The sequence below is a fragment of the Protopterus annectens genome, chromosome 8.part0 (genome assembly GCF_019279795.1).
Source record: "Protopterus annectens isolate FY-2018-M chromosome 8.part0, PAN1.0, whole genome shotgun sequence".
NCBI lineage: Eukaryota > Metazoa > Chordata > Ceratodontiformes > Protopteridae > Protopterus > Protopterus annectens.
The window spans coordinates 1,335,545,704-1,335,561,754 of NC_056741.1; the positions used below are offsets into that span (position 1 = coordinate 1,335,545,704).

Below are 16,051 nucleotides of genomic sequence, written 5' to 3' on the forward strand. Positions count from 1 at the left end.
AGCTCCCTGGGATCTTTTGAACCTCATTTTTTCACTCTTCTGACCTTTAGGGTAAGGTCTTAAAGGTACAGAAAAACGTGCTCCAACAGCAGAGAGAGTTTTCCCTTCCTGCTAGCATCTGGTGAGTGTGTCTTTTACTTTGGAACAAAAAAGTGAGGAACCATCAAACGAGGTGTTAGTAAAGGTAGACTTAAAAGGTTCCACAAAATTACACAAGCGCATCCAGGAGCGAGACAAGGAAACTCCTGAACACACTGCCCTACTCGCTCCATCTGCTGCATAAGATATCAGTCTCATGGAGAAGCTGACGACAGAATTTAAGGTGGACAGCTGGGAGGAGACTTTCACAGTCACCCCCACAGCTAATTAACCCTGCAGAGCATCTCATAGCTCTTTCAGGAGATCTCTTTGTAGCCTTGTAAAGTGTGTGAGGTAGTTCAGTGATCAGAGTGTAAAAGTTGCTGATGAAAAGACACGCTTCCTGTAACTGTCCATCTTTCGAGAATCTTTGTTCAGAGGATGAGCAGATGAGGATGTCTCAGAAAGTTCCTCCTTGGTGGCTGCTGCCACCACCATAGCATCCACAGGTACATCTTTTGTGAGAAAACCTTTCCCAGTAGGGGCTGACAAAAACTAGTAGTTTGGCCTCCGAGGGACTGGTTCCATAGTGTCAGGTGACTCGCATGCCTTTCAACTGACCAAGTCCATTAGTTCATCAAAAGGCGGAGACACCTAGGAGGCTGAAGGTTGAGATCCAAAGGCCTTCAGGTACACCAACTCTTCATCAGAAGGGCTGATGGTTTCCCAGCCACCTCTCTGCTTTAGAATCTCCAGGATATCCGCAAGTGATATCTCTTCACAGGAAGACCATGGGGACCCTTCTGACTCCTCGAGGTCAGTGTCTGAGGTGACGGACTCATCAGGGAAGTCTATATGCTTCCTCTTGCATGTCCTCTTTTGAGGGGGCTGCTCAGAAGGGTATTCTGTGGAAGCCTTGGAAGAGAGGGGTTCGCCCAATGGGGGTTCCTGAGGCTCTGAATCTCTGCTGTCCTGTGGATGGGGTGGTGCCGAGACAGTAGCCAGTGCCTTGGAGGGACGAATGCCATTATCCCTATGTAGAGCTGTAGAGGGGGACAGCACTCTCCTCATCACCTCAAAAGCAGAACTCACCAGTTCTGAGGATATCTCCGGCTCCGAGAAGACAGAGGACACCCCGGCCCCAGAAAGACTGGTTTTGAGGCTGATGTAGGAGCCTAGCTTACCCAAGCCGATGCACCAAGGGGTAGGCTCAGAACCAAAGTAGTTCGGGTGCGAGCGTCCCCCTGGGGCCGACCGGAGAACCTCAGCTCCCAGACACCCCAGACGGCACCGAGGGTGTCGAAGCAGATATTGGTTCCGTAATCTCCGAAGGTGGACCTGGTACTGACGGTTCTACAATAAGCAGTACCAGGCACTCTGGCTCAGAAGATCCAGCTTGGCTCAGAGGAGGAACAACAGTGGATGTAACAGTCTTGGAAGGCTCCAGGACCTGCTGGGATGGAGCCGAGAACAATTTAGCTAGCGCTGGTGACTTCAAGAGTCTGCGCACCACCTGCTAGACGTCATCATCAGATAGGCTCCTAGTGGACCTGGAGGATAGAAATGGTGAACGAGATCTCTCCAAAATGTACGGGAGACCAGTGGTATATCAATGTACAGCTCTGAGAGACGGTATCTTTCGGCTCTGAAGACTTTGAGGCCGAAGAAAGTACAGTTTTGTACCTACCATAAATGTAGATGTCCGAGAGGAATGCATCTGCAGTCCTTACAAATGGGTTGTCCTGTCGTCAGGCAGCCCTTCGGTCGGCTGGATTCCAAAGTCTGGGTCCGGCTTCGGCTGGTGTCGCACTTCACCCGACGTCATTGCGGCAGTTTTCGGGTATAAAGGCATCAGCCGACGCCATTTTCCTCAGTGTTTCTTGCCCCAGATGCCAGGTGCCCTCTTGGTAGGCTAAATTTGGATAAATGCCAATGTTTCCAAATAATAGAGAGCAAACACACAAAATAAACATGTATGTACATATATACAAACAAATACACCATAATAGATCCCCCCAAGCTAGCTGAAGATTGGTAAGTACCCTAGGAGTACCTCAGAGGGGAAGGAGGGTGGGTAATCCTGACTGCAGATGCATTCCTCTCGGACATCTACATTTATGGTAGGTACAAAACTGTACTATGTCCTTCAAGGATGCATCTGCAGTCCTTACAAATGGGTAGAATACCATAGCTAAACTAGGGGAGGTGGAAATGAGAATAGATTATGGTGTAGTCAGGATCCCTTGCAAAACAGCAGTGGCAAAGCCAGCACGGGATCTAGAGTATAGAGGTAAGTTATAATGCTTGGCAAATGTATGCACGGAGGTCCAAGTAGCAGCCTCTATAATGTCCTTGGTAGCCACTCCTCATAAGAAAGCTGTGGTAGTGGCTGTGGCCCTTGTGGAGTGAGGCCTGATGTTCTCTGGAGTTTTCTTTCCATGGTAGGAGTAACAAAATCTAATGCAATTTCCTATCCATTTGGAGATTGTCTGTTTAGAAATTGGTTTTCCTTCTTTTCCTGTTGCATAAGCTACCAGAAGCTGGTCAGTTTTTCTATTGTTTTTTGTCCTGTCCAGGTAGTAGCGTAATTGCCTGTGTACATCCAAGGTATGTAAAAGCTTTTCTCCCCTGTTCTGTGGATTGGGGAAGAATGTAGGAAGGTGGATAGCCTGATTTAAAGAGACTCTGGATACCACCTTAGGCATAAATGTAGGATTTGTTCTCATTGACACTCTGTCTTGATGGAAGATCAGGAAGGATTGTACTGCCATTAATGCTTGTAGTTCAGAGACCCTTCTTGCTGAAGTTATTGCCAGCAGGAAGACAGTCTTCCAGGATAAGTATTGCAAGTCCGCTGTAGCTGCTGGCTCGAAAGGCGGTAGAGTCAGTTTTTCTAGCACAAAGTTCAAGTCCCATGCTGGCAATGGAGGTTTCCTGGGGGGTTTTACATTTTTAATTCTCCTCAGAAACTGTCTGAGCAGAGGATGCAAGAAGACAGGAGGATCCAAGCTGTATTGTGCTGAAATAGCTGATGCATGTATCTTGATGGAGGAATAGGACAGGCCTGTGTGGTAGAGCTCAGCCAAGTACTCCAGGATGTTGGCGATGTTCACCAGTGTCACATCTTGCCCTTTTGCAGCGCTCCAGATGAGATATCTTTTCCATTTTGCTGCATAATTCTTTCTTGTTGAAGGTCTACGAGCCTCCAGGATTATGTCCTTAACCCTTTGGGATAAATTTGGGTTAATTTCTGTCATGTAATGTTCCAGGCAGTTAGTTGCAGAGTTTTTAGGCTTGGATGCAGAATGTTGTAGTTGTTCTGTGTCAGCAGTAATGGGATCAGTGGTAGTTTCCATATTTGTTCCCTGGACATGCTCCTCAGTAGTGGGTACCAATGTTGTCTTGGCCAGTCTGGAGCTATCAGAATGATCCTCGGATGTTCCTCTTTGATCTTGAGAAGCACCTTGTGCATCAAAGGAAGTGGTGGGAATGCGTATGCTGTCATGCTTTTCCAACTGAAGGATAGGGAGTCCACCTTCCAAGCAAGTGGGTGGTAAGTCCTTGTGCAGAATTTCTTCAACTGGTGATTGTATGGGGATGCAAACAAGTCTACTTGTGGCAATCCCCATTTTCTTGTGATTGCTTTGAAGATGTCCGGATGCAGCATCCATTCGTGGGCATCTGTTATAGTTCTGCTTAATGCGTCTGCTAGAATGTTTTCCTTCCCTGGAACATAAATTGCCTGTAACTGAAGGTTGTAACCCAGAGCCACATCCCATAGGTCTAGTGCCAGCCGGCATAGGGGGTATGAGTGTGTGCCTCCCTGTTTGTTGATGTACCACATAACTGTGGTGTTGTCTGTCCTTATCAACAGCTGACCTTCGTGGAGAAGAGGACTGAATGCCTGGATTGCCAATTTTACTGCCATCATTTCTTTTAGATTTATGTGCAGATGCAGTTGGTCTTGAGTCCATAGGCCTTGAATGCACTTATCCATCATGTGTGCCCCCCAACCGAGGTCTGAGGCATCTGTCGTGATAGTTTGTCTTGGATGACCTTTGCTGAAGGGCAGTCCTGTGTTTGATTGACAGGCCTGTGCCCACCATAAGAACTCTTGTTTCAGGCATGGGATCATTGGAATTTTGGTTTCCAGGCTGTGCTTGTGCTGAGACCACAAATTCTTTAGGTACCACTGTAGCTTTCTCATATGAAGCCTGGCATAAGGGACCAGAATTATGCAGGATGCCATGAAGCCTAGAGCTTGTAACACTTTTCTTGCAGTTAGATGGCTCTGCTTTGTTAATGCCAAAAAGTAGAGAGGAAGTTGTTCTTTCTTTTCTGCAGTTAGAAATGCCATTTGTTTGGATGTGTCCATTTCTGCACCCAGAAAGGTTATTATTTGGGATGGAATCAGCCTTGACTTTTTTGAATTGACTGTGTATCCCAGGGCTTGTAGCAGGTAGATGACTCTTTGTAAGTCTTCTGTTAATTTGTTTTTGTTGTCTGCTTGTATCAGGCAGTCGTCCAGGTAGGGATAGATTTGAATCCCCTGAAGTCTGCAATGAGCGATTACTGATGCCAGGCATTTCGTGAACACTCTGGGCGCAGTAGATAAGCCAAAGGGCAATGCTGAGAATTGATAATGCTCTGATCCTGCAAGAAATCTGAGGTATCTTCTGCAAATTGGTCTTATGGGGACGTGCAGGTATGCCTCCTTGAGATCTAGAGTTACCAGCAAAGACTCCTTGCCCAGCATGGGAAGAAGCTGCTGTAGAGTCAGCATTTTGAATTTTGGAACAATGAGGAATGTGTTTAGAGCGGACAGATCTAGAATAGGCCTCCATTTGTTTTCTTTTCTTGGTACCAGGAAGAGCCTGGAGTAAAATCCCTTCCCTTGCTCCATAGATGGTACCTTTTCCACAGCTCTCATTCTTAATAATTGAGATATTTGTTTTAGAGCTTCTGCCCTTTGAGTAGGTGGTAGGTTTGGCATTCCTCTCTTTCCTGGTAGAGTATGGAAATGGAACCTGTAACCTTGGTCTATAGTTTGCAAAATCCATTTTTCTCTTGTAATGCAGTGCCAGTTTTTTGAAAATAAGGTTAGCTTTCCGCCTAAGGGTGCTTCTAGTTGTTCCCTGGTAGGCGGTGTCACCGCCAAGTCACTGTGATTGAGTTGTTGTAGTGGTGGTGGCTGTGTCCGTGCCTTGTTGGTTGTTACCCTGCCACTGGCGACCCCTGTAGGCACCTCTGGGTTGGTTTCTGCCTCTAGAGCCTATTCCTGCCTCTTTGTGCCTTAGAGGACTCCGGAAAGGACCAATTCTTGGAGGGCCAATTCCTGCTAAACCTTAGAGGTTGAACTTGTAAGAAATCTTTTACGGTTTGCACAGATTTTGCTTTCTCTTCCATCTTTTTGAGAACCTGCTGTGCGGGGGCACCAAATAAATTGACCTTGTCCATAGGTGCATCCAAAAGCTTAGATTTGATATGGTCTGGTAATGCCTGTTCTTTCAACCATGCATGCCTCCTGATAACTGTGCCCGTCGTGGCTGATCTAAAGGAAGCCTCCAGTGCATCATAGCCACATTTTAAAGAATGGTTACTATCCTGCTGAATGTTATGTAACATTTCTTGAACATACTTTTTATCTAAAGATTCTTCAGAGGACAGCTTTTTAGTCAACTGGTCAAGCATAAACTCTTGATATTGAATCATATGAAATTGGCAATTCAAAGCTCTAGCTGACAAAGTAGCAGAGGTGTAAACTTTTTTACCCCATCTCTCTAAGGACCTGGAATCCCTTTCAGAGGGGAGGGGGTTTTTAGAAGTAGCTGCTACAGCTTTAGGGCCCTGGGAGACAGTCTCTGGATCTGCAAAAGGGGCCTTATATAAGTGGTGATGAGTGTCCGGGACCCTGTAGTACCTATCTGGTTTAGCAGGAGCCGGAGGTAAAGTATCAGGAGAAGTGCAAGCATCATTAAATGCATCATCAACAACAGATAGAACTGGAGGGATAGCTAAAGGCCTATGCTGTGGTAAGTGTAGAAAGGTCCTAAGCCTTTTTCTTGAGTCTGAGAAATCTTGGTCCTGCCACTGGAATTGTTCCCTCATAGCATGCAAGGTTTCCCCAAAGGAAAATTCCTCAGGAGGAGAGGCTGAAGGGATGGACTCCTCAGCATCGGAGTCTTCGTAAGGAGAATAAGAAGCCTCAGGAGGATCAGAATGTATTGAATCATCAGAAGACTCATCTGTGGCTACTGGCTCAGGGGGCTCTGCTCTAGGCCTCTTTTCTGGAGGAGGGAGAGAGGCCCTGTCTGGATGAGGCTGGGATCCACGGATTAAAGTGATGAGATCCTGTGCCAAGGAAAGCATATGGGAGCTGGTGCTGGGCCTGTGAGAGGGGGGCTTGGCAGGCACTGGCTTGGAAGTTTTGGCTGCTTTAGCCCTGGCAAAGGCCTTAATAGACATAGCTGGAGGAAGCCTAGCAGCTCCACGTGCAGGAGTAGAAATATCTAGTGGAATGGTGTCTGATAAATCCTGTGAAATCGCAACAGAAGGCTGGATTTCAGAAGCCGTTTCTACCAGAGTAGAGGAGGCCTCGGTAGAAGGCAAGTTGTCGGCTGAAGAAAGAACTGCTTGCTCGGTTTCGGCCGAAACCGAGACACTCGCGGATTGCTTGGCCGTGGTTTCAGCCGAAACCGCGGACCACGAGTGTCGGTCCTTTTCTTTGCGTTTTTTAGTTATTTGCGTAGTCAGAGGATCCGACGGCATAATGTAGGCAAATTCGGAGCCGAAAATCTGTTCAGCAAAGTCCGAGCGACGTCTCAGCATCCGCCGGTTAAAAGAAGCACAGGCTAGACAAGCTGCTATGTCGTGGTCTGGGCCTAAACAATGTATACAATAGGAGTGGAAATCTTTATGAGGTATTTGTTTCCCACAAGATAAACAGTTATTAACTTTCTCTGACATTGGCTGAGGCAAGAAAGAGTCCCCAACAGGGTACTTAGCTTTATAGAAGTCTTCGAAGTAGTATTCGGTAGAAGTAATCTCTGGATATGACTGACCGGCACTTGCGAACAGCTTCTGCTTCGGGCGCCACGCGGCAAGAAAGACTGAGGAAAATGGCGTCGGCTGATGCCTTTATACCCGAAAACTGCCGCAATGACGTCGGGTGAAGTGCGACACCAGCCGAAGCCGGACCCAGAATTTGGAATCCGGCCGACCGAAGGGCTGCCTGACGACAGGACAACCCATTTGTAAGGACTGCAGATGCATCCTTGAAGGACATCCAGGATTGTCAATAATGATGACCTCCATCGGTTCTGAGGCCTGTGGAGCTGAGGAGTTAGATGGCTTAGAAATTTTTGACAATTTATCAGGGGACTCAGACTGAGCCAAAGAGACAGGAGATGGCCTTTTAGATGGTTTGTCCCTCTTAGAGGAAGAAGAGGATGAAGAAGAAGAAGCACTCTGTACAGCTTCCTCAAAGGTTGGTTGCAAGAGCCCCTTGACCATCAATTTGTTTCTCCTCTCCTGTAACAAACATGTACTAAAGGAGTGGCAGAAAGTACAATTCTCCCGGAGATGTATAGCCTCTAAACAATATACACAAATGACATGTCCATCTGTAATTGACATTTTCTAGGTACATTTCTGATATTTTTAAAGCCCAAAGGCTTACGCTCTTTCTTCCTGGTGTCTTTAGACATATTTGGAAGAAAAGAAGGTCCCAAAGGATTACAAATAGCAAATAAACCCAGTTCACTGCTAGATATATAAACACACACTAACCTAACAAAAACTGCACATCTAAGAAATCTAATTAGAAAAACTAACTTTGTTCTGACTCAAAACAAGCACTAGGACCTCTAACTTAAACGGGCCTAGACAGGTAAAGAGGAAGATAGAACACACTAACACTACAAGCCCTCGAACTAAAATAGGCAATTAGCTCTCTAACTTAAACGAGCTAAGTAACAAACTAGCTAACTAACGAGCTAAGTAACAAACTAGCTAACTAAGAGTATAGAAAAAAAATCCACACACAACACAAGTATCTTAATAAAGCACCACTGCAGTAATTAACTACGGGATACAAATGCAGGCCTGCAAAAAAAACGACAGCTAAACAACAGCATACAACAGCAGAAAAAGGAGATACACTAGGCTACATGCTAAAGCTTAACTATCTCAGCACACATTACATTATTTATTTATTTTTATTTTACATTTGTTGACCGGGCTAGTCTAGCTGGATACATGTCCATTTTCAGTAGAGGCCCGGGGAGAAAAGCTCCACATAGTTATACATAGTAATTACAATATAAGAATAGAAGTTATACAGTGTTGTTAAAAAAAATTTAGAAAATTTAAGATAGTACAATCAAAAGAGAAAAGTGTTTTTTTTTTCTCTTACACTAACTAATGTATAAATCCTAAAAAGTTAATAAAATGTAAAAGACAAAAAAACCTAGCCACGGCCAAGAAGAGCACATCCAACCTCAAAGTGGCAAATGAGATCTGGCTAGTTGCACCACTGCATCATGGGATACCTACCTTGCCACGAGCCAAGTTTGAGACTCCCAACTGAGTATTCAGCAGATTCAGAGCCGAGGATTGGCTCTGAACCCAACTAAGTAAGAATGAAGGCGAGATATGACAACATAACATTACATTTTTTATCTCCCCAGTTCCAAAATATCATAGAAATTATCCCTCCAAGACCAATTTTATAAAGAAAAAGACCTTCTTAACCTCACAAGAAGGGTACCATTCAGGCAGACTCAGCCATCATCTGCCCAAAAGGCCCCCTTTCCAGACAAAACAGGTAGTCTGTGACTACCTGCTCATACTCACAGAAGTTTCTCTTTCCCAGTGCCTTTCTCATTTTCTTTCTTCTTGGACAAACATAACCACAGACAAATGGGTCCTGTCCATTGTCCAAAATGGCTAGTTCATGATTTGAAAATCCATACCTCCCCTTCATGGGCATCCCACAACCCCCAAAGGACCAGATCCATCTCTTTCCACAGGTGATTCAAGACTTGATTTCACAGGGAACCATACAGGTAGCTCCCCCTCCATGGAAAGAGGAAAAGGCTTCTACTCCAGGATGTTCTTAGTCCCCAGGAGGGTCTATATTATATCCTTGAATGCTTAAAAAAGTGAATCCTTTTTGATCAAACTTATTTTCGCGAAACTGCAAAATGTCAAAGCAGCAGAAACTCGAATTTTTTCCTAGGGAAAGAATTTGGTTGTCCGTTTCTGTTGTTTCGTTCGGTATTTTCAGTGTTATGGTGGAAAGTTACCGGTCGGATTCAGGTAAGTGTGCGATTGTGTGGATGTGAATGTTAGTGTGATTTAGGTGAGTTAGGGTTAGGGCTCGGGTTAGGTGTGTGTGCAATTGAGTGGACATGAGGGTTAGGGCAGATTTAAGTGAGTTAGGGTTAGGGAGCAGGTGAGGTGAGTGTGCGATAGTGACGGACCTTAGGGTTAGGGTTTGGGTTAAGGTAAGTGGGTAGTTAGTGGTGTGTGCATAGTTTAGTGTAGGGTTAGGTATCAGATTTTAGGTGTATGTGTGTGGATTTCTGTTTGTTTGGTGTGATATAATATAGACCCCCCCCCAGGAAAGATGGTCCTTGGAAACCAATTTTAGACTTATCCCAGCTCAACGTCCCCACTTTTAGGATGTTCACTCTACAAACTCTGTTCTCCCTCTTGCTCCCCCAGGCCTTTCTGGTTTACCTGGACATCAAGGATGTATAGCTTCAAATTCTCATTCACCCTCTGTTCAGGAAATTCTTAGGGTTTTCTGTTGCTGCTTTTCATTTTCAGTTTTGTGCTTTGCCCTTTGGACTCTCTCTGTCTCCAAGGGTATTCACAAAATGTTTAGCTCCCATCATTGGCTTTTGCAGACTACAGATAATTCTTATCTACCCTAACCTGGATGACATACTTATTCAAGCAAAACATCAAGATATCCTGTAAAAGAACCTTCAAATCACCATCTCTCCTTGCTCCTAAGCCTAGTATTCACTATCAACCACAACAAGTCTTCCCTAACCCTTTCTCAGGATCAGGTTTTCCTGGGCTGCAGGATAAGGACAGACCTTACGATGGCCTTTCTACCTTTGGAAAAAATGCAATCTCTTCCGACTTACTTCAAGCAGTTGCATCCTCTTATCTCACTGACAGCCACAGAGTTCCTCAGGATGCTAGGGTTCAGGGCTTTTGTTATATCAATGCTGCCCCTAGTCAGACTTCACATGTGAAAGTTCCAGTGGTACATGAAAACACTCTGGTCCCAGCATGCTTATCCTCTGGAGTTTGTCCTTCCACTCCTACCTTGCCTGAAGAAGGAATTGCTATGGTGGATTCAACAAATATCTCAGAATCCAGGACTTCCCCTTTAGCCATCTCATCCAATTCAGAAGCTGTTTACAGATGCCTCAGACCTGGGGTGGGGAGCAACACTGCGAAACCTAAAGGTCCAAGGCCTGTGGCCTCCTCCATCAAGGAAGTGACACATCAAAATCAAAGAGATGAGGGCTCCGATTCTGGCCCGTCAAGCCTTCTGTTCATCTCTTCAACGAACTCCCTTGAAACTGGTCACAGACAACACCACAGTACTCTGGTATATGAACAAACTGGGATGGGGGGGCAAAGTCCTACCTACTCTGCAGGTTAGCACTCCAAGTATGGGAGATTGCCATACAAGCAAAGGTAACAAACAGCTGTTTACATTCCCTCAGCTCAAAATATTCTAGCAGGACCATGACACAAGCCCACGAATAGATGATCCACAGGGATGTGTTTTTGGACATTCTTCACCGATGGGGTATGCCTGAAATAGATATTTTTGCCTTCCCCTCTGAACAGACAACTTCCAAAATTTTCTGCCAGAGTCCCACATCCTCTGGTATGGAAGGTGGATGCCCTATCATTCTCATGGAAGGGGATGTTTCTGTACATACCCCCCCTTCCCACTTATTCAGAAAGTCCTGCTGAAGATTCAGCAACACAACCTAAAAATCTTGCTGGTGACCCCCTTTTGCTAACACAGCATTGGTTCCCTCTTCTTCTGCAATTAGCCAAGTCACAAGTTACTTCACAGGATGGATCTTCTCACAGAAGACGAGGGATTTCTTACTCATCTGCATTTAGCAACACTGAATCAGACTCTGTGGGTGATGGGCTTCTGATTTCTTTCAGACACCTTTTCTCAGAGGAAGTGCTTCTAGTCTTGCAGGAGGCCAGGAAACACAATACAAGGAGATCCTAGTTATTCAAATGGAAGAGGTTTTCCATCTGGTGTCTTAACAGGTGACTAGATCCATTTCAGTGGATATACCCCTAGTCCTGAGTTATTTGCGTGAACTGCTCAAGGTTGGATTGCTTATTCTTCAGTTAATCCCACTTACAGCCATTTCTGCATGTCTGCCTTTACTCCTCCTTTAGCTTGTAGGCTAGAAGTTACATATGTGTACAACATATGGAGCTTTTCTCCCCGGGCCTCTACTGAAAATGGACATATATCCAGTTGGACTAGCCCGGTCAACAAATGTAAAATAAAATAAATAAAATAAATAAATAAAGTTAAACTTTTTTTTTAAAAGACATCCTTCACATCAGACCTCCCAGGAAACCTATTCCTCCTCCCTGGGATTTGAATTTTCTTTTGAAAAAACTGACACAAACACCCTTTGAACCTGCAGCTTCAGCTTCTTTGACATTTTGCACATGGAACACTGTTTTACTGGTAGCCATCACTTCTGCTAGAAGACTTTCTGAACTTAAAGCTTTAATGGCTTCACAACCCTTTCTAATTTTCCACAGGGATGGGGTGTCTCTTCATACCAACCCTTCTTTCATGCCTAAAGTGATTAATGACTTGTCCCTTAACCACTCTACTCACTTACCTACCTTTTTCCCTATGCCTCAAAACTCAAGTGAAAGTGTGCTTCACACATTGGATGTATGCAGACAACTCAGATTTTACCTGGATAAGACCAAATCCATTAGAAGGTTTGAGCAACTGTTTGTTACTTTTCACTCCAGGGCACTGGGAAAACCTGTTTCTAAACAGACAACTCCCTCCAAAATCTCTAGGGCCATTTCTGTCTGCTACATGTCTCAGGGGAAAACACTCTCTTCCTCAGTTACAGCCCATTCCACTAGAGCTGTAGCCTCCTATGAAGCCCTCTTCAAGAGTATGGACACTGCCTCTATCCTGGAAGCAGCTACTTGGCCCTCTGTCCACAGCTTCACAAAACACTACTAACTGGACTATCTCTCCAGATCCAGAGCAGATTTTGCCAATGCAATTCTGCATGGTTTCATTGAGACTTCCTGTGCTCCAACCTCCCTTCCCCACTCATGAGCTTTGGTACTCTCCCTCATGTTATGAATATTGCAACATGGCAATAAAAAGACATAGAAAAGTTGTGCAAAATCTTACCATAACCATAGATGTCCTTCTCTTCCATGTTGCAGCATTCTATCCCACCCACCTTCCCCCTTCGTTCATGTTTTTCTTTGGATGATATTTGGTTTACCTCTTATCCTTGGACTGGTGTTCTGACTGGGGCATTCAGTTCTGAGAATGGTATGTGCAGATGTCACTTTTATGGCCTACGATGGCTGCATCCTATGTGCAATGTTGCATATACCTAGCAGTAGCTTAAGTCTTTAGTATACTGGCCGGACGTTCGGGTCATCTAGGTGAGGAATACTTTGTGTTACGAACACTGCAACATGGAAGAGAAGGGCATCTATCCATGACAGCTGCTTTAATGATGGCCCCTCCCAATCCACCCCCAGCCTTGTGATGGAGAAAGAATTGGAAGCGCTAATGACAGGAAAGCAGCAGGGGGCAAAGTGTGACTAGAAAAATAGCAAAACTTAAAAGACAATGTTGGTAGCATAAGATGCACAGCGACTTCTACCTTGATGACTAGCTCACCTTAGGAGACAACCACAGAAGGTTATTATAATGAATAAAGCTAGCACCTCTGCAAGCACTACCTTTATATTTGTACAACTGTAGGCATCATAGCTCTCAACCTTCCATCTCCAAAATGAGGAACACTAGCCCTCACAATGTGGAACAAATGGGCAAAATGTGGAACACATACTAATGGCTTACTAACAACTTCAACTAGGAAGGTCAAAGGATGGTTAAAATATGCTGGTTTTACTTATAAAGAAGATATTTTAATGAATTAATATAATTAATTTCTATTTACCATGGATTTCACTTAAAAAAATTCCTAACACTGAATGTGTGACAGGGTCTTTCAATGTGGAACATTAAGGAAATTTGAGGAACATGAACTTTTTAAGACCCCAAATGAGGTACGTTCCTCATAATGAGGTACACTTGAGAGGTATGGTAGGCATTTTCATTTTATTTAAATTTGTTTACTGTGGTAGTGCACTGATTACAAGCAGTCACTTGCAGGCACAGTCCAGGTGACAAAAAAAAATAGTCACAATAAAGGAGAATATATATAAATAAATAAAATACAATACTCAATTGCAAAATGAACAGAATAAGATATATAATGAGTAGACATATGTAGCTTTAAGCTCAAGTAATGCCATAGATTTTGAGGAGGCATGATTAAAAGTGGAGATAATGAGAGCTGGGGGTTCCTTAGTGCCCAGGAGACGGAGGGATTAAACAAAGAAAATTAAGACAGTGAAAAGGAGTTTTAGTGGGAAATATGGATGGTTAAGATTCTGGGGTCATGGAATGTAAAGAAGGTTTTAGGTGGTGTGACCTTTTTGGAGGCAGGCACACTTAGTTTTGATTTGAAGCTGGGAAATAAGATACTTTCTGAATCTGATGAAATCAGATTGCTCTCTGATGTCTTGGAGGAGTGACAGAACAGGGTTGGAGCAACTATTGGGAAGGCAGGACTGGTTAATTGTAGTGATAATCTTGGAGTGGTGAGAGGTGAACAAGATTGAGACTGGTTTTATGAGTTACTTTAATGAGTAGGTCTTTACATGAGATTTGACAGAGAGAGGTGAAGGATTGAAGACACAGAATCTTGAAGAGTTGGGTAACAAGCATAAAGTCAGATCTTTATTTAGTGTGGAGCAATTTAGCCTTTGTGAAAGTGACACAATGGTGTTCTTGAGGAGGGGAACTGTCGATGAAGCAACAAATTAAGTTAGATATGGTATGGAGTTTAGTGATATTGCCTTAGGAGGCTACTGCTATAATGGGAAGACCATATTCCAGCTCCGCTAAAAGAATGTCTTTACATATAGTTGACCTGGTAGAAGACAGGAAAGGGAAGATTTTTCTGGTCCAGAATAAAAGTTTATTTGGGATTTTGTTTTTTCTGTGTGTGTGTGTGTGTGTGTGTGTGTGTGTGTGTGTGTGTGTGTGTGTGTGTGTAAGGTGAGTGACTCATCGAACCAAAGTCCAACATATTTGAATATGGAGGTGGTTTCAACAGTTTTTGTATATAGGTCAGACATGGAAAGGTTGTTTGGGGAGACGGAGTCTATGGTTTTATCTCTGTGGGGTTTGGCAGTAGTTAGCGCTGCATTAACAATTGTTGAAGTTGATGAAGGTCAGATGGAAGTTGGTACTGGATAGTAAGAAGTCGTCATTTGAGTGGTAGATGGCCATGTCATCCACAAAAAGGGGAAGTGGGAGGTGGGGAAGGCCATATAGTAGTTTTGTTAATGAAGATAAACAAATAGGAGGGGGAGTGGAGCCTTGAAGAAACTCGACTGGGAGGTGAGCCGCATCTCAGAGGGCAGTACCTAACTTCACTTTGAAGCATATGTTTTCTTAGAAGTTTTTAAACTAAAACATAGAGCTGTTGCTGATTCCAGTTTCACCAATGGCATTTAAGAGGAGAGGGTAGTAATCAAGTCAAACATTTTCATTAGGTTGATGAAGGCTTCCTGTAAAGTTCCTTTTGTCTGTGAGAAGATGTCTTCTGTGAATACCAACATGGTCAGAAGTCCTGTTGCTTGTGAGAGAGATGTCATGGTTCCAAGTATTGGGAGAGTTAAGTGTACACTATGTTTCAAGAATCTTACCTAGAGTTAGTAGGTTTGATACTGGTTGAAAGTGGGAAGTGTGTATGGGGGTTTGGCTGTTTTTAGTGTGTCTTAGTGACAGCTGGCCACACAACAGATCTTCTAGCCTACCCTAGGATAGGATTACTATCGAACACAAACTAACTCAACTCCTGTCTCAAACAAAATTAACTTGGTCATTCATAAGCATAGGAAACACAGCCTTTGTTTCTGATGAACAGATGTTTGCAGATCACTTTCAATAATTCAGTAGTTAATTATGCTGGGAATTGACACGTGCATCACTAAATTGTAAATACAATAATAGAGTTCACATTAATGAAAAATTGACAGCTTGATGCTTTATGTCATGATCTGTGATACACAATTAAATGCAAAACGTCTCACTTCGTTCTGGAGTTTGGTCTTAGTCCTGTCTTCCTCAGATGCAGATTTTGAAAGCTGTTCAATCTGTCTGAATTGTTGTTTCCACATTTTGTTTAGTGCATGAGGAGAAATATGCAGATATGGGAACTCTTCCATAAGTAAAGGTAACAAGTCATTGTCCTTTATCTTCACTGTAAAAATGAGAACAAAAGAAAGACACAATGTAAATATAACCCAAATATGGCTCTGTCACTGCAACAAGTGTTCTTTGTATTATCCTCATTAGTTCCAAGTAACACTTGAAAAGAGCTCTGAAAATGATTCTACATGTGATCAGACCTACAAACCAAGGTCTACATAAAGGTTAGACACAGTCACTTACCATAAACTCAAACCTGAACTTGCTTAATCAGTGAGCCTTCATCACAGAACTCGCCCATCCCTTTGAGGGCACTGATCAGCACAGCTACCCCTTCTTCCATTAATTGGTTATTGGCTATTTGACAGGTACCTCTGAGAGGAAGAATGTTTTTTTCTTTTCCAGTTA

General features: G+C 43.8%; 1 protein-coding gene across 1 annotated transcript in view; it reads right to left on the minus strand.

The window, feature by feature from the left end:
• The window catches only part of CEP95 (centrosomal protein 95), a 1,662,476-nt gene that overhangs the window by 528,786 nt on the left and 1,117,639 nt on the right, over positions 1–16,051 (minus strand). Inside the window, exon 16 of the mRNA XM_044080881.1 lies at positions 15,526–15,695. Coding sequence (XP_043936816.1) covers positions 15,526–15,695 — 170 coding nt within the window. The remainder of the gene's footprint in view (positions 1–15,525; positions 15,696–16,051) is intronic.